Source organism: Scophthalmus maximus, chromosome 22 (assembly GCF_022379125.1).
Source record: "Scophthalmus maximus strain ysfricsl-2021 chromosome 22, ASM2237912v1, whole genome shotgun sequence".
NCBI classification, from domain to species: Eukaryota; Metazoa; Chordata; class Actinopteri; order Pleuronectiformes; family Scophthalmidae; genus Scophthalmus; species Scophthalmus maximus.
In genome coordinates, this window is record NC_061536.1 from 5,492,043 (window position 1) to 5,509,875 (window position 17,833).

General features: G+C 42.9%; 2 protein-coding genes across 5 annotated transcripts; both read right to left on the reverse strand.

Annotated features, from left to right (window-relative positions):
• Positions 1-498: 498 nt before the first annotated feature.
• Positions 499-8,632, reverse strand: sesn2 (sestrin 2). Of its 3 annotated transcripts, none has more exons than XM_035619897.2 (11): positions 7,736-8,629; positions 6,544-6,609; positions 5,730-5,918; positions 4,083-4,265; positions 3,200-3,418; positions 2,901-3,036; positions 2,687-2,802; positions 2,259-2,342; positions 1,562-1,668; positions 1,312-1,456; positions 499-1,110 (listed from the first exon to the last, which is right to left on the reverse strand). In XM_035619897.2, the coding sequence occupies exons 1-11, from the start codon at positions 8,075-8,077 to the stop codon at positions 1,024-1,026; spliced, it is 1,674 nt and encodes a 557-aa protein (XP_035475790.2). In that variant the 5' UTR covers positions 8,078-8,629; the 3' UTR covers positions 499-1,023. The 3 variants fall into 3 exon arrangements, with proteins under 3 accessions (XP_035475790.2, XP_035475792.2, XP_035475791.2); XM_035619899.2 differs by lacking the exon at positions 7,736-8,629 and adding an exon at positions 7,183-7,336; XM_035619898.2 differs by lacking the exons at positions 499-1,110; positions 1,312-1,456; positions 1,562-1,668 and adding an exon at positions 1,675-1,967 and having other exon boundaries at positions 7,736-8,632.
• A 628-nt stretch (positions 8,633-9,260) lies between these two features.
• On the reverse strand, positions 9,261-14,389 carry matn1 (matrilin 1). Of its 2 annotated transcripts, XM_035621435.2 has the most exons (10): positions 14,148-14,389; positions 12,658-12,842; positions 12,392-12,556; positions 12,084-12,306; positions 11,052-11,174; positions 10,775-10,947; positions 10,456-10,687; positions 10,207-10,359; positions 10,041-10,121; positions 9,261-9,948 (listed from the first exon to the last, which is right to left on the reverse strand). In XM_035621435.2, the coding sequence occupies exons 1-10, from the start codon at positions 14,233-14,235 to the stop codon at positions 9,899-9,901; spliced, it is 1,473 nt and encodes a 490-aa protein (XP_035477328.1). In that variant the 5' UTR covers positions 14,236-14,389; the 3' UTR covers positions 9,261-9,898. The 2 variants fall into 2 exon arrangements, with proteins under 2 accessions (XP_035477328.1, XP_035477329.1); XM_035621436.2 differs by lacking the exon at positions 11,052-11,174.
• Positions 14,390-17,833: the final 3,444 nt, after the last annotated feature.

The window sequence follows — 17,833 nt, forward strand, 5'->3', positions numbered from 1 at the left end:
GTAACTGTAGTGACTGATGGTGGCTCAAAGCCTTTGTCTCCATCTTGTGGTGCGTCAATGTAACGTCAGGGGAAAAGGCAGTAACGTCAGCTTTTGTTGAGCTATGCTTTTCACTTATTAGGGACATCAAATTAATTTTAAAATTCAAAATATATACTTTTATTTACATTTCCCTTCAAATATTATATATCAAGAAAAAAAGGCTCAGCAATCCCCTACCTACATGCTGTTTAGCCTTCAAAAAGATTCCTGGATCTGGATCTGAACCTCTCCCATAATTGAATCGCCTTTTACCAAAACAGACTTATCTTTGATTAAAAAAATGTTCATGCAAATACATCCATAACTTTTAAATAATGCAGAAAATCAGACAAACGGCCTGTTGGATCAAATGATATTGTGGACTCAAATTTTTTCTCCATGCACATGATGTCCAGTAAAATACCTAAGCTTTAAATACAACTTTATAAGTGTAGAACTGATTTAAACTCCCAACACTTTTGTTTTATTTTGATAGCAATGTAACTTTTTATTGTATATAAAAATACAAGTTATTTTGTCTTTATGATTTTTCGTTAGCTCAGCCTCCATGCGCTGCAGACAGAGAGGACTGAGGCTCGAGGAGTCCAAGAGTGTTGAAGAAGTGATATTGGTCAGAAGAAACGAGACAAATTAAACAACAAAAATTCTGCAAGGAGTACACCTTGATTCATGATTTGGTTGAACACCTGACATGTAACGTGTGGACATGTCTGCGAGTGACAGACACATGGGGAAACAAAACCTGAAAGGTTTCAGTGCAAAATAAGTAACACATTTTAAAAACTACTTATCTCGATTGCGAAGCAGCATCGACAAACATTAACACTTAAACATAAGATATGCATATACAAACATTCAGTGTAGTGTGTTGTGTGTGTGTGTGTGTGTGTGTGTGTAAGCTTTAATGTTGCTGTTGTGTAATGCATTGGGCTGTGGTATGTCACAGCTGGCTCAGCATCTGCAAAAACCTGAGGGACTGTGTCATCTCATGTAATGTGTGATGGCTCGTAAGGTGTAGAGAAGGGCTGCCTGGAGCCGGGCTTCCATCACGATAAGGTTTGCGTGAACCTGCAAAAAAAAAGGGGAAAAAAACATCTCATTATTTTCTGGTAACTAGGTGACTAATGACAATTAAAGAAGAAGGGAAAAGGTGAGACACTCAAAAAATCAAATGATTAATTTCTAAGAGAGATGCCATGTTAAGATGTTGAATGATTCATTGACTGACTGAAGCGGCTGCGTCCGGGGCGTGTTTGAACTCAGTCGTACCTTTTCAGAGTGTCTGAAGTGTCTCCAGAAAGCGTGGTAAATACGTGCCGTGGTCTGCTCGGGGTGACAGGCCATGGTTTTAACAAACAACTTCATAGAGCGCTCCAACAACACGTTCACGCTGCCGTAGTCATAATCATCATACCTGCACACGAACAGTAAAACAAGTTAGTGACACAGCAAATACAAGAATGAAAACAACAACAAAATAAGTTGCACATATGACTGGTTAACAGTGTGTTTTACTGACCGTATCCCGTAGAGGCAGTGGATGTAGTTCCACAGAGCTTTTCTCAGAGTGTGCGTGTCCACACCTTCATGCATGGCCATCCTGTTATATGTCAAGTTGCTCACCACCTTTAATTTAACGTGACAATTTTTTTTGCATTTTAATAAACCAAACCCATGTCTTCTCTTTTAGTGAATCAATTTAAGTTCTGCAATCCAAGACGAAGACGTGAAAGCGATCTCGTCATCCGGTTGCCGAGACAGACACTTCAAAAGACTGGTCTGCGTTTTCCCCACATTCTCCGAAATTTACTTTTTCGCTTGTGTTTCCTAACAATCTCTTTGTCGGGTTGTGTATGAGCAAGACCACGATGCATCTTCCCCGACAGTCCATTCCAAACATTTTGATGTCTTTCTTTGCCTGTCACCTGTGAATGTGAAGCAATGTCTCGTCATCCACATTATGGGATGCATGTCTAGGATGTGTGAACAAAGTTCAAATTTCATTTTAATCATTTTTAGAGGCCTGATGGTGTTTTCTTGAACATGACAATGAGTTCAGTGAACTTCAGTGACCTCTGAATCCAGTACCTTTGCGAACAAATATGTAAACCCAAGCTAATCCTCCCAGGTCTGATATGACAGGTTTATTATCAGGTCTGATAGTAAACTTATTGATAATAATGAATGTAATTCTATCACTTTGAATTTGTGGGTACCTGGAACTTCTCGTCCAGGAGTTGGCCCATGTCTGGAAGTAATCGATTGACCAGAGAGAAGCCGTGGTCCTCCCATGAATAGTCCTGCACACACCAGACACCAACATCAACACACAAGCCTATGACACTAATCACAAACAATTAAGTGTACAAGTAATTTTTTTAGCATCTGATATTCATTTCTACAATCAATCGATTAATCATATAATTTTTGACGTGTCATAAAATAGTCAAAAATGTTAAACACAAATCCCAATAATATACAATTTACTGCTGGAATCAATTCAAGTTGGATCTATTGTTAACTTATTTTTACAACTATTCAAGCGCTACACTGTTCAAATAATGAACTTGACCACAACGTTGAACTTTTGCCATAGTCTATCTACAAAAAAAACGTGAGCACCGAGAGAAATGCTTCAAACTACCTGTGCTCTCATTGTTGGCGGAGCCTGCTCTCCTCGGGGCGCAAAGTCCTCGTATCTGAATTCCGGCTCGTCCACCAGGCACAGCACCAGGTCAGGTGGGGCTCCTCGCACCACCGCTACAAAAAAACAAACGTCAAACAGGAAGAGGTGAGTGAACAAATGTCAACGCGATGAATGTACGAGAGGCACAAAGGTGAAAGCGGCATGTCTGTACCTGTTGGTATGCTCTCGCTCCTCTCCCTCTCAAAGCGAGTCACCATCTCCTCCTGCGTGCACTCCTCCTCCTGCTGCTGCTGCAGCTCCACCATCCTCTTCATCAGCACCTCCACCTCCATCGCCCCCTCGACCAACTGAAGATAAAAAGAGAGGCGGGCTTTAGCGACTTTCTTAGTACTTTGTTTCCTTAACGAAATGGGTTGAAAGAGCAACTGCCAAAAGGGAACATTGGCTGGCTGAGCTATGGTGTTACAAAGGGTCGGTCACGCTGTTGCGGTCCAGCCAAAAGGGACTCACCTCTTGCCTGCCGTTCTCATGTGCGGGGCTATGGGGGCTACGAGGAAGGTGACCCGGCGAAGGAGGTTGGAAGGTGTGACCTCCGACGTGGTCGTGTTCTGGGTTTAAGCCGCAGCCCCATACAAAGGAGCAGAGCGAGTGGGCGTGTGCCATTAGCACCACGGCGTGTATGAGTTCAGCCAGGGACCAGCGAGACTCTGCGCCAGGACACACCAGCTCCTGCAGGACCGACGGGAAGATAATGAAATAACAACCATTGGAGGGATTGCCATGCGTACTAAGTGTCTAAATTCTGACTATTTATGATAACAATAGCACAATTAATTGAATGTTATAGTGAAACCATCCACTGCTAAACTACAAAATGGTGATAATGCTAATAATTTGCATTGGTACAGCACTTTTCAAAAAACAGTTACAAAGTGCTTTACATGGTTGAAACATGATAAAAATATTTCAGAACTGAGGCAAATAAGATAAGAAGAATACAGTTGTTAAACATTAAAATACAGCAATAAAACAATTACAATAAACAAATAAAACAACAATAAATAAAACAAGACAATGCATGTAGGTAATAACATGGTGTACTAGAAGTGTTTTAAGAAGTGATTTGAATCAGTGACATTTTTCTTTAGAGGTTATATATAAATAAATGTCAAAAAGAAAGTCACTGATTCTTGCAAGCCTCCAGTGAAGATTAAGTAAGAGTCCAAAAAAATCTGTTTATTACTGAGTATTGGGTGTGTGTTTCTTAGTGTGAAGCAAGAGTCATTCCAGAAGTCATGTATTAAATCATATTTCTATTACAGTGTATGAATAGAGTGTGAGCACACAGAGGCAGAGCTGGTGAGTGAGACAAACAGATGTTGTGGTGTCTGACCTGGATGTGCTGCTGTGTAATGAGCCAGGGCCTGTGTGCCAGCAGTTTGTTGAGTGTTTGCAGGCTTCGGAGTTTAGTGGGAGCGTGCTCCAGGCTGCCCAGCCAGCTCTCCTGTCCTCCCGCCTCCAGGAAGCCTGTGCTATGCTGCTGCACCAGGTAAGAGCAGTGGTGTCGAGCTGCAGCCTGTGGGGCGTCAGGAAGGTTCCAAGTTAACATACGGGGCAACAAACAGGGGCAGAGTCCAAACTCCAAACTGTTTATAAGAACGACATAGTAGAAAAGGACTGTTAATGCCGATAGATATCAAGGACAAAAGCAAAACAACTGATTATGACTGGTATATCTGAAGTGAAAGGACAGCTAATATGATGTAGTGTATAGGAAGAGTCTTGGGTGGGCAGGTCTGTTAGTGGATCGCTAGGAGGCGGTATCTGGACAACACAAAAAGAAAATGACCTGACAATTTGCATCCGTCATCTTCCTCCTGTGTTCAAGATCTGATAGTTTTCAATATTTAAGCATTCCTACAAAATTTTACTTTTGGCCTTTTTTTAACTTCTTTCCCTGGGCAATATTTGTCTTCTTATTTTTTTAAATTTGTGTTTTTGCTTAATAGTCAAATTTGACAACTGCAGGGCTCTTAAATATACATACTGTACACCCACTGACTGGGCTCTCTGCACACTTTTTATTGCCATTACCCTCAATGGAAAGTAATTCAGAAGAAGACAATAATTAACAATTATATTCTGTAGGGCTTTAGAACACAACTTTTAAATCTGTCAATATATATGTCTACAATCTGTCCCTTCTTCTGCTGGTAATCGGTATACAGAGACCTGCATTGGTTCAATGGACACTGAAAAACCGATGAGTCACTGACCTGTTACACAAGTCCAAAGTGGAGCATCACATAATGATAAAACATCAAAAACATCCGTTTTTTCTGTAGGCTGCAGCGTAAAAGCACAAACTGCGTAGCATTTGTAGCCGTAAGAACAGGCGCAGATTTCACATGGCAGCATATAAAGTCACTGACGACTTTGATTCTGGTTCATTAAGGATCGAGCATTGACAACAGTTATTACTGTCAGCAGTACTAGCTACTGTAACTGGCACCATCAAACTTTACATCATTCATTTTATGCACTGCACATTTGTGCGTCCAGCTGTGGCACAGTGAGAGCTTCTGTTGGAAATGTTAAAAAGCTAAAGGTGTATTAGTGTCACTTGACCCAGACTTTTATTGGTCACTACAGTTCAATTGACTGGGACAGTAAAAGCAATGGGCTGCAGGGGAAACAGCATTTCAGCTGCAGTATGAATATAACTGTATAACTGCAATATTGGGGTATTTTCCAACTACCATTAGAGGCCGGAATAAAGGCACAACCATAAAAACAAAATTATTAAATGCTTGTATGAGAAGACACAAAACATAAAAACACTGTTAGAAAAAAAGAGCTGCAATTATTTTGAATGTTTCAACAGTCTTGTAATATCTTGCCTCTGCTCAAAAATTATGAACCAAACACTTGATTCACTATTCACTTTTATATTCAGCTGGTTGTGAGAAAAAATTATATAATGTTTTTTATTATGTTTAAGTACAGTTCAAGTCTCATAATTTTTTTGATGCTTTCTTACCATAACAGCAATGTAATGTCTCCAGTGAAAGGGCAAGGGCCCGTCCAACTCCAACATAGCATGCTGGGCCCTCAGGAAGCAGCTGAGGTAGGCAGGGTGCAGGGCCATCACCATGGTGATGTGGTCCAAACGACCCAGTGACAGAAAGGATTCCATCAGGACGTCCTGGTCCAATTCTTCTTTCAGCATCTAGAGAGGGAGAGTTCACACATGACAAATGATTCCCTGACAATTAAGTTCACATTATATTTTCTAATATATTCAAGAACACAGGCAAGGATTCACTTGAAAAATGTTTCTCTTCTAGTGGGCAGAACAACAACATTCCCACTTTCTTCTGTGGAAAGTTTGTAGTGAGTCACATAAGAAAGCAACGTGATTAGTCATCAGCATAGGCAATACGTCACTAGTGTTGCTTCCCCTGATGACATGAAGCAACAGGGGCTGCAATATTGCAGCAGAATAATTATCCACACAACTCAATCAACTCTTTAGTATTATAAGGTATGTGGTACACACACATAGGAAGGCATCAGTGTTTTTTCCTCACAAAAATGACAAGGAAATTTGAGGCAAGGAGCAAATCTAAAAATAGAAAAACAAGTATACTAACACTGAATTAGGCAAGTCGTTTAAATTCCGGAGATTAAACGCAGGCACTAGGTGAGTGATACACCGAAATCAACTTGTGAGACCACAACTCTGAAAAATGGATAGGAACATTTTGAATTAATGTTTAATGACACAAATGTTTCAATAAAGGGACACTTTTGAATATCTATTTTAATCGGGACATGTACCAAGTAATACACACCTGTTTTGCAGGGATGAAGGCACTTGGACCTGTGGCCAGAGCCCGAGGTACTTCAACTCCTTGTTCCTGGTAGTATGGAAGACACAGTGAATAAATAATTAATATTTTATTTTCTGATTAATCTGCCAATTATCTTCTTGGTTAATCGTTTGATCTAATATGAAAATCACTATTTAAAGTCTAAACCTAAAACCTTAAGTTTACTTTAAGTTTATCACTTGAGACAAAGTACAACAGCAAACTCTCAGAAGTGAGAGCAGGAACTGGGACCCGTATTACTTTTTTTGGGGCATGAAATATGACATTAACTGATTAACGAAATAGCCCAATCATTATTATTAACATACTTATTCAACTTTACTTTAAAAAGGTCTTCTGAAACCTGTGTTTATACATGACTCCAATTTCAAAAATGTTCTGAGCAAACAAGAGAAATTGAACTTTAAAAGGGTTTAACTGAGTGAATCTACATGTACAGACAATGAATAATGGCTGTAGAACATTTTATGACGATCTAAAAAGATATCTGCAAACAGCTTCAACCCCGTTGAACTTGACTAGACCTACTTTAGACCCGAGCAGCTGTACTGTAACTGGCAGCCTGTAAGTTTACACACACAAGCCGAGCGCAGGACTCACAGACATCACGGGACCTCAGACAAAGTGTCCGCTCGTTATTTTCCGACAGAGCGGACGAATTAAAGCGAAGCGCAGTTCGAACTTGTTGTTATTTCCAGAAGCAGCGCGGAGACTCGGGGGCGTGTCCGGTGTTCTTCAGGACAGCGAGAGGGGGCGTGTCCGGTGTACTTCAGTACAGCGAGAGGGGGCGTGTCCGGTGTTCTTCAGTACAGCGAGAGGGGGCGTGTCCAGCCTGCTTGTTTGTGCACAGATACACCGCGGCTGAGACTTGCATCACCTCCTACAGTTAACGCGTCTGATGAAATAACCTGCAATCTAAGCAGGACGGAAATATAAACCAGCTGATAAGTGAGGCTGAGTCGACCTGTGGCTCTGTTTATCAATCATCCGGTTAAATGTTGGTATTTCATTTTGGAAAAAAAAAGAAAAAAAAAAGTTATAGTCGCGATGATTTGGCAAACTGCTGCCCGTTTTTAATCTCGCATGAGCTGTCAGTCCGCTGCCCGGGTCTGAGGGTCCCTGTGGGTCTAGGAAGAGAGTATCCCAACATTACCTGGGCAGTCCGCAGTAGCTCGGTCGCCCTCCCCCGCACCTCCTGCAGAGGACACGACCGGGACAGCCGAAGCAGATGCAGGAGAGTCGGTTTGCTCAGTCGTGCCGTACCGGGCTTGTCCAGTCCCAGACACATCAGAACCCCCTGGCTCAGCTCCTCCAGAGCCGCTGCCCGCTCCGCCTCGTCCCTGCTGCACAGCCGCGCTAGGCTCTTCGCAGTCGGTACTACCTCGGACTCGGACTCGGACCGGAGGCGACACGATCGGCCAGTACCGGACATTCGTCCCGGTGTGTTCTCTCCATTTGCCTGGCACGCAAAGTCCGCCGCGCGGTTACAAGCCATCGCTTGTCTCGGCGCCCGGAGCTCCACAGGCTGACTGTAGCAGGCAGCACCTGGGCTGAGACAGCTAATGTTAGCAGCTGTTAGCTCAAGTATGCACCTAACCTTTGACGTTAGCTTGATGCAAGCGCTGGGTTTTCTTCACTGCCAAACCCCCGATGTGTCTGCCGCCTGTCTTTAGTTCACTGCACAATCATCTGTTCCCTCAAATCATTAACGAAGACGAACCGCCTCCTCGGCTATCGGGTGTTCCGCTTTCTCATTCCCGGACCTGAGCGCACAGCCGGTGTTAGCTCGCGGAGCTAGCCTAGCAGTTAGCCTGAGCAGATGCTGCCGTCTTTCGGCAGCGCATTTGGCGCTGGGTCGGTGATAAAACAACACTGTGAGCCGGGGGGTGGGGGGTGTACTTGTGCTGGACTCGCTGAACACGGCACGGAAAACAAGTTACTTCTAAAAACAGCTTTCATGAGCTCAGAGAAGAGGAGTCAGTAGATTTCTCTCGGCGGTTTTGACTCAGCTGCTTAGAAGAGCCCGTTTCACTTCTGCGACGTCATCGTGACGCGTCGTACACTTTCCCTAATGAGCTGCTCTCGCAACACGGAGCGTCACGTCTCCGCGTCACGTCTCCTCTTCACGTCTCCTCATCACTTCTCCTCAGTTAATTTGCACTACTCGGCAAAGTTTTTACAACTTTCAGTTAATCGGGAGTGTGCTGGTCTCTGGTTTGCGGTATTCAATATTAACCTTCCAGAATTACTAGTCAACATGAACGAGACTAGCCATTTACTTAATATCAAATCAACTATGTAATGTACGGAAGAACCGTTGGCAATGTCTTAAAACTGTCATCCATAAAATCTCTGAAACATACGACTAAATATAACATTACATTTAATATTTAGCATTATAATAATAATAATTTGAAGAATAATCATTTAGCCTTTTGGAGACTTTTTTTTACCAGACTGCAATTTTGCAATGAATTGAAACCACTCACCATCTTGTCCTCCTGGTCCCCAAAGCCCAGCTTCTGTAGCCACAGACCAGAGATATTCTTTATATTTTATACACTCCTTTACTCTAAATTAAGTGACAGTGTACATTTCTGCATGATTACTTGTGTCTGTGTATGCGTGAGTCTAAAATGTTAATTTGCTATGAAATAGTTTCAGAAATTTAATACACATTTACTTCCTGAATCACCTTTATTTAGGAAAATAAAAAAAAACATCAATGGTGCATCCATATTACCAGACATATCTTATATTAATTTACCTGTATATATATTAGATACCTTTGTGGTGGGTAAGAGAAGATATGATGGAGAGAGAAGGAAAGATGACAGTGACATATAAACAGACAAGTGAAGGTAAAGAGCTGCTTTGTTTGACATGACAAGACACAGACTCTGGGGTTTTTGGAAGATCCAACATTGTGGCAGCAACTAAGAAAAGAAAACCTTCAGTGTACGGTCACCATTTCCCTATGAGGGAAGAGTTTTATTAACAAACACACAGGCTGGCTATGGAGGATGACCTTCGGAGCGCGCGCGCGCGCACACAAAGGTGTGGTCCCCATGGCAACTGGTGCTTCGTGTCCCAGGAGACCCAGCGGTGAAAGGGACAAGACCAAGAAAGGAGGAGGCAGAGGTGGTTTGGGAGAGATTCAGGATAGAAGCAGAGGTCAGGGTTCATACACACACACACACACACACACACACATATGGTTTCCTCTTCAGTATTTTACAGGAAGTTTAAAAAAAAAACTGTGTGGGTGTTTGTGGGTGAGTGTGCAGCTGTATAGTGGAAAGTGGGATTTGAGTCCTCAGACAATTTTGTTCTCCAGCAAGGCGATCCTCTTCGACATACTCTCTAGTAAGATTTTGTCAAGGACAACAACGATGAAACAAACAAAAATACAATAACATCATATATTCTCAGACCATTTCACCTGTTGTAAAGGATATATTTTTTTGTTAGTGCCTGTAGGGCATCTTCTACTTTCTTTTGGAACTTCACGAGGGAGTCGCATTCGCAAGGGTCCTCATCTGTGGGATCAGAAAGCAACAGTTCAAGTTTAAATAGGGAAATTGAGCAACTATTTGTTAGTGTGTTTATTTAACAACTTCTGACCTTGGCAGATGTTAATCTGCAGCTTCTTGGCGATCTGGGTCATAGCCTTGAAATCGGCGGTGTAGAAGTAATGATCTGCGGTCGGCTCAGAGGCAATCTCTTTCAGTTCATCCTCTACTGCATTGCCCACTCCGACAGCATACATCTTGAAGCCTGAAATATACACACATGGGTCCTTATATGACTGGCATAGGTAGGTATTTTTATTTGTTTACTTACACTACTCTTGATCTTTCTTTTCCCCCTTACCGTTTTCCTTGGCCTTCTTTGCGGCGTCTCCGATGTAGTCCTGGCTGCGTCCGTCAGTGAAGACGATGCCAACCTTGGCGACTCCAGGCCTGGCACCGTGACCAGGGTTAAAGCTGTTATCTAGCAGATAGCGGAGGGCCTGACCGGTCATGGTTCCCCTCTCCATGTAAGCCATCTTCTTCACAGCGTCCTTCAGGTCTTTCTTGTTGTTGTAGCGGCCCAGGGGAAACTCCTGTGGGAGGACAGAGGCAGGACGTTGATAAGGGAGAGAAGGAGTGGATTACTCTGGTGACCGTGTGGGGAAAAGACAGACACATACCTGTTTGACTGAGCTGGAGTACTGCACCAGTCCAACGTGAGCCTTGCTGTCAGAAACATCCAGTTTGTCGATGATCTGGTTGATCCACTTCTTGACCAGCTCAAAGTTCTCAGGACGAACGCTCTTAGAGCCATCGATCAGGAACACCACGTCTGTCGCAGCGTTGCTGCAAGCTGGCAATGACACACACGTACACACACACAGGGCATGTTGAATGTGGTGCAACAATGATCACACTTGGACAAATGCCTTCATACACACACATTCACACACTCACCACTGCAGCTGCGACCATCATCCATGAGGGTAAAGCCATCTTTGCAGGCACACTTGAATGATCCGGGGGAGCTGATGCATACCTGCTCACAGTCATGATCCCCGGTGGCACACAGGTCCGACACTGTGTGTGTGCGTGTGTGTGGATGCAGAGCACACACGTACACACAGTAAATATGTAGAGGCACATTGGGTGGTTGGGGTTAGGAGGAGAGAATGAAACTATGTCAGTTTGAAAATCTAGCAATGTTTTTTAATGATCCACTGTGACCAGCATTTGACCTTGACAGTTTTTATTATGGGTGGATGATGCATAAATCCAGTGGATCCTTAAAACAAACAGGTGGAAAAGATTGGAGTAGCCTTATATAAAGAACATCTGTATGTCAGTTTCTGATATGAATGCTCAGGCTCATCCAATAACAATCCAACACTGCGATCATGCAGCTCTGCCCTTGGACGAAAACATCTGCAGCAGGACTGGCTGCTGCAAAGCGAGTGGCAGGCAGCAGTCAAACGGTCCACAGATTGTGAAAACGCCGAAGGACATCACAAATTAGAGGTTTAATGATTGTCACTAATGGATCGGTAATTACAGATGAATCAGTCTCGCCTCTTGGTCATGTGAGAGTTGACTGATGACTAGGAGCGAATATCATTCCTAAAGGTTGTTCCTTTCACTGATGCCCTTGTGCACTGGGAATATTTACTGAGTTTGAATGAATGAATATCCTGTAGTCTTGGTGAAGATGAACAAAAGGACAAAAGGGAGGGAACAATAAATTAGAATGAAAAGATGACAGTTCTGATACCTTACCCTCAGCATAGTGAGGCCAGCAGACAGCTCTCTCCATGGGGATGAAGGCATGGGTTGTGATTGTCCAACCCTGAGTGAATTTCTTTTATTTCTTTCACTAAAGACTAATCCCTCTTTTCTTCCTCTGCCTCTCTACTTATCAGCCTTAACCCAAACACAACCCCTCATCCTTCCCTCTTCTTCTCTCACTCCCTCTTACCTCTCCTCCCAACTTACCACAAAAGGCCTCCTGGAACTTCTTGGTGAGCTTCTCAATGACGCTGTAGCTCTCCACGTAGTCAACGTGGTCGTCCAGAGGATCGCTAGCCATCTGCTTCAGGGTGCTCATGTCCACACGTCCCACACCGATGGCGAAAATCTCAATGCCAGCGTCGCGTGCACGCAAGGCAATATCCTTCACATTGTCCTGGGGACGCCCATCTGTCACAATGATGGCAACCTGCCGTGGAGGGGTGCAGAGTTAGCTTCAGTGCGATGAACAGGAATATCACATGTTTTGGGAGACTGTAAAATGTGCATCTGACCTTGCTGATATCGGGAGATTTGACACGAGCGCCCTCGCCCTCACTGAAGGCCACATTCAGCGCAAACTGGATGGCAAGACCTGTCATGGTTCCAGTGGACAGGGGCTCGATCTTGGTCACGGCCTTGATCAGCCCTGCTTTGGTGCGGTGAGTCTTGAGAGACACCTACAGTAGAGTTGCATAACAGCAAGATCAGCTCAGATCTGTAACATAAAGTGGTTCAACAGATGAACGAAAATAGAAAAGATAATAGATCATAACCATACCTCATTCTTGACGCGGCTAGCATAGTTGACGACTCCCACACGGGTGGCGTTGGGTCCAACATCCAGCCCCTCGATGACCTTAGCCAGGAAAACCTTGACTTGCTCAAACTCTGAAGGGCGAACGCTCCGACTGCTGTCAACAATGAACACGAGGTCTGTGGGACGGGTTTTGCACAAACCTGCCGCTGCACATGAAGAAAGAGAAACGTTTTTATCATATCATCTAATTTTAATAGTTTGTATAAAATGTATAGGTCTTAAAAAAATATCCAGATAGATGAAATATTGAAGGAGAAAGAAAATGGGGGGGGGGGGGGGAGGAGCATGGAGAAAAAGGAGGTAGTGAGAGGGAAAGGGGAGGGCAGGGTTGATGGAGGCCGGTGAGATGTGAATGAAAGTACATGGAAACAGAAAAACAGGATGCACAGAGGCAACAGGGCTGGAGAGAGGGAGAGGGAGAGATGGAGCCAGAAAAAAAAGGCTGAAGGAGAGAGAGATCAAATATGAAGCCCCAAGCTCAAAATCTGTCATACATACAAAATTTTAATACATTATTATTTGATTGACAATTAGAAAAAAATACATTGAGGAACAACCTGAAATATGAACATTTCAGAAAAAGTTCAGAAAAAGTGAACCTTGAGTTGAGATTTTTTTTTTTTTTGCTAAACAAACTTTACCTGTTCAGCTGAAAACCCCTGACAGAGCTACCGAATGTGTGTGAAAGAGAAATTAAATTTTGTGATCGTGTCAGATATTATTTAAGTGTCGGGAGGGTTTTTTTTGTGAGTTCAGGCATTTACGACCTTATTTAACTAACCGCTGGCTCACTTAAACTTCACTGATCTCCCTTCTCACCCTTCACCTCTCTCCCTCCCGCCAGTTCCTCTCAAACACACACACACACACACACTCGTTAAGCACAGAGCACCATCCGCCAGACATTCATATTGTGCATCTAAACTTTTTGAAGCTAGCGATTTAAACACCAGCAACAAAATTAATCAGACTAAATCAATGATTTTTGATCGATAAATAAAAACACAAAAATTCGGAATTTATTAAGCTGTGGAGTCTTATTCTTCAATAATAATTCTTCAATAATCAGAGCAATGAAAAAAAATGACCAGAACAAATTCCTAAAAATAAAAAAAAATCAACTTTTTTCCATTCCTGTCCTTAGTTCTGTTTCTCTGAGAGTTTATTCCACTCTGCAGATCAAAAAGTGCAATGGCAACTCGTGTATATAGACTGTACATCATGCCACCTTGGATATATGGACAGAACACAGACAAGAGATAAAGTTGGGTCCTTCACTTCTTATGACAAATTCATTTTTAGGCGAATATCAGAATTCAGTTAGGCATCATGAAAGTGACTTATACTGAGTTCAGTTACCATTTTTAGGATAAAGAGGATAAAGAGTAAAAAACAGTATCCGATTCAGACATCACAACATCACCGGACACGGCCAGGATCATCATTCTTACCCATGGCGGCGGCTGTGCGGACATCGATGCTGGCATGAGCTCCTATTAGGCCAAGAAGCAGCAGGAACAACGGCGGGGTAGGCGTCATGATGACAGCGGCAGGGGTGACGACTAAATGCAGGGGTTCGAGCGTGTCCGAAGAAGGTCCTGCAGTGAGGAGCCAGAAAGGAGACAGAGCAGGGCGAAGGGAGTTCCTGGTGAGGGGGACGGCCACAAAGTGAGACCGAGTGACTCTGAGCTGCAGGTTATCAATGCAAGTGCTTCACACACTCGGCCCCCCCCACAGCTCCCGTGTATGCGTGTATGCGTGTTTGTGTGTGTGTGTGTGTGTGTGTGTCTTTGTGGCTAAGAAAGGGAAATACCTGCTCTGGGAGGACCTAAAACGGTGGGCAGGGAAAGACAAACACACCTTGATATGGAAAGGATGGACAGGTATGTGTATGTGTATATGTGTGTGTGTGTGTGTGTGTTTGTGTGTGTGTATGTGTGTGTCAAAGCAGTAAAATTTGTGTTGTGTGTGCAGTTGATGGCCTGAGTGAGTACAGTGTGTGTGTGTGTGTGTGTGTGTGTGTGTGTGTGTGTGTGTGTGTGTGTGTGTGTGTGTGTGTGTGTGTGTGTGTGTGTGACTGGCTGGGGGTACAGGAGCGGCTGGGGTTTGGTGCAGAGCGCCCGCCAATGCGGCCGCCCCAGGTTGGATTTGGCCAAAGCTCAAATAAACACCAACATGAATTCCTCTTTTCTCCCAGTGTTCCCTCGTATAGCAAACACACATTTACGGTGCGGAAGTGAAGGAGAGCCACCGTACACAGCCCACAGTGTTCCCGCCGCTCTGCAACTTGGCATGTGTGTTCATTTCTGCATAAGCATGCGTTTCTGTATGACTGGAAGTATACACGACGACTCCAGCTTTCGTAAGTTCACCTCAGTTCAGTTCAGCGCTCCTTCAACTACACGTAACATTTTGGTGTTTTTTCTGTCATCCTTCCTACTTGCCATTTTTGAAGATTTCTACAGCCTCTGCCTTTAATTTATCATATTTCCATGTGTAGTCAGGCTACCATGATCAGATTAACACAAATTAACAAACTGAAGTAAAGATTCCATGATTTCATACAGTTCAAATATGTAAATTTCCTCTTTCTCCTTAATTCCTTTTCCCGCCTTTTTCCCCATTACTCTCCTTTCCACTCTCAGGTGGTCAGTGGGCCTCAGTGGAGTAAACACACTTTCATCAATATGCTCACATACACATCTTTAATCTCTCTATAGAGTCCACATACACACTAAACAGAGACCCCTCTTTTCCCTTCAACATCCCACTCCGACCCAACCCTGCATTCCTCTATATACTCCCCCTTTCCTCCACCTCCTCCACACACACCTCTCCATCCACACACACAACCCAGAACAAGCCGCAATTGAGGGTTTAGTCTGGGAGGGGAAGAGGAGTAGAAGGGGCTGGTGCTCTACAGTAATGAGCCAGACTGATTTTCTGTGTGTGTGTGTGTGTGTGTGTGTGTGTGTGTGTGTGTGTGTGTGTGTGTGTGTGTGTGTGTGTGTGTGATTGTGGTGATGTAGTGGGGATGAAAGCTTTGAGATGTTATTCCTGGACAGCGTGCCATCTCTGGGAATGGGATATCTGGCTTATAAAAGAAAACACAACACGAACACACACATGAACACACACAAACACACATGCACACACGTACACATTTTTATGCAAACACACAACATATACAGTACACACACACACGCACACAGATTATGTAACCAGGTCTCCTTGGCAGGCGGGACAAACACAAACATAAACAGGTCGCTGGATGAGCATCCATCAGTATTTGTGAACTTGGGAAATTCACTCATTCATCATCAGGTGTTTACATATAATTAGTGACACAGTGATGGACGAGAGGACTGAAATGTGTCTCAACTGATGAAATCAACTGTTTGTTTTAATACCAGTTAAAATATCCATGACATTAAATGTTATTTGATGTGATACACTTATGACATTTGTCAGTTCTGATAAACCTTCGTTGTTCACTTTATTTATGTCCAAAGTAGGAATGTAACTGATGATTAATTTTCACTGGTTCTTTGATCCGTCAATTTGTTTTTGTTTTTCTTACTTTAAGTTTTAGATTATTCTATTTTGTCTGGAACATGTCAAGTTTTGGCAGGAATCTGGTGATAAATCTACAACTGAACAGCAAGTCGAATTTTTTGTTTTTGGAAATGAATTGGCAAAATTTTATTAACAGTGATTTATGTAAATTTTTTAGCCAAAAACACACAAATGGTACTGGTTCCAGCTTCTTAGATGTGATTTTTTATAATTGGTTTTCTTAGTGTGTTTCTTTGTCTTCTAATGTAGTTAACTGGATGCCTTTGGTATATTGGTTGGAGAAAACAATTTGAAGATGTCACCATGAGCTCTTGGAAATTACAATTGGCTCTATCGATCACTATTTTCTGACGAAGTGATATAGACTCAGGATTAATGGAGAAAATAATTGAAATATCAATATTAATAGATTCATTATTTATCAAATTGTTGCTGCTTGAGAGTCTCTAATTCAATGGTTTTCTCATATGTGTTATTGCAGTAACATTCAGTTTAGCACATTTACCATAAGTCTTACGTTTTGACAAGTTATTTCCTGTATTCCGGTCTCCCCCTTTTCAATTTACCCTCTGGATGCAAAACAGAGATCTAATATAAAGACATGGCATATTTGCTTTCTTACGGAAAAAGGATATGTTCCTGTAAGTCCCCTTTTCACTGCCAACAACCCCGACCACTCCAGGGAGCTCAATATAGAGAATATTCATCACAATAGTGCTGCCAGACCCGTAGAGTAAATGGAAACACCTCCAAATATCTCCATCTCAGCCACACTGCATGACATTGGGAATTTTTTTATACAAAACCACATTCAAATAATGCCACTTTTAGCGAATGTATTTAACATCAACATGTTTGAGGTGAGATATTTTATCTGTTTGTTTGTCTTCACGACTTTTGAATAGCTAAACCTATGTATTTTAACCACTAAATGTTTGCGTTCCACAGCTGCTCTTCCTGGTGATCCCTCTCCTTCCAAACCTGACACAAGACTGTTTTTCTTATCTTTTCTAAACAAACTAAAAATCAACACCCTAATTCTATTTGAACCAGAGTACTGGAGGGTTTTATAGGTATTATTACTTTCAATCAGTTGTATCAATAAACTCACTTTTTTCACCTTTTTCCCTCAGTCTGCGTGCGTGCACACTGTCACAGAGTCTGGAAAGACTGCAAGGATTTCATGTTTGACCACATCCATAAATATTGAAACAAGTTCCCTTTCTTCAAATCTCAGAATACTAAGTAAATATTGACGAGCTGGGATCGGGGCGGACTGAAGCATCCCATACCTGTACTTAAACGCTCACATGTGAACATACATGCACACAAACACACTCACACCCGTGTCCTCCAGCCACGCTCTGAGCGCTCTCTGTTCACACCGGGGAAGTCCTGGAAAAATTAATTACCAACTTAAACCCACATGAACCCTCCTCAGTAACACATGCAAGCTCACTGACACATGAATATGAGGAAATCTGAAACATGCACACGGCACCGTTAGAGAGCGAGGTTCACAGTGACAGGCTTCACCTACACACCAGATTCAACTAAAACC

Bases quoted from the DNA above. Each gene is read 5' to 3' on its own strand.
- sesn2 (XM_035619897.2), bottom strand. From the start codon at position 8,077: ATGGCTTGTAACCGCGCGGCGGACTTTGCGTGCCAGGCAAATGGAGAG. The intron at 3,037-3,199 runs GTGAGTCCCTTT...TTTTATCTTCAG, and splicing joins ATGAGAACGGCAGGCAAGAG to TTGGTCGAGGGGGCGATGGA. The intron at 1,111-1,311 runs GTACGACTGAGT...TTTTTTTTGCAG, and splicing joins ACTTCAGACACTCTGAAAAG to GTTCACGCAAACCTTATCGT.
- matn1 (XM_035621435.2), bottom strand. From the start codon at position 14,235: ATGACGCCTACCCCGCCGTTGTTCCTGCTGCTTCTTGGCCTAATAGGA. The intron at 12,843-14,147 runs GTAAGAATGATG...CTTCATGTGCAG, and splicing joins CCGCACAGCCGCCGCCATGG to CGGCAGGTTTGTGCAAAACC. The intron at 9,949-10,040 runs ATATCCTTTACA...ACAAAATCTTAC, and splicing joins ACAGGCACTAACAAAAAAAT to TAGAGAGTATGTCGAAGAGG.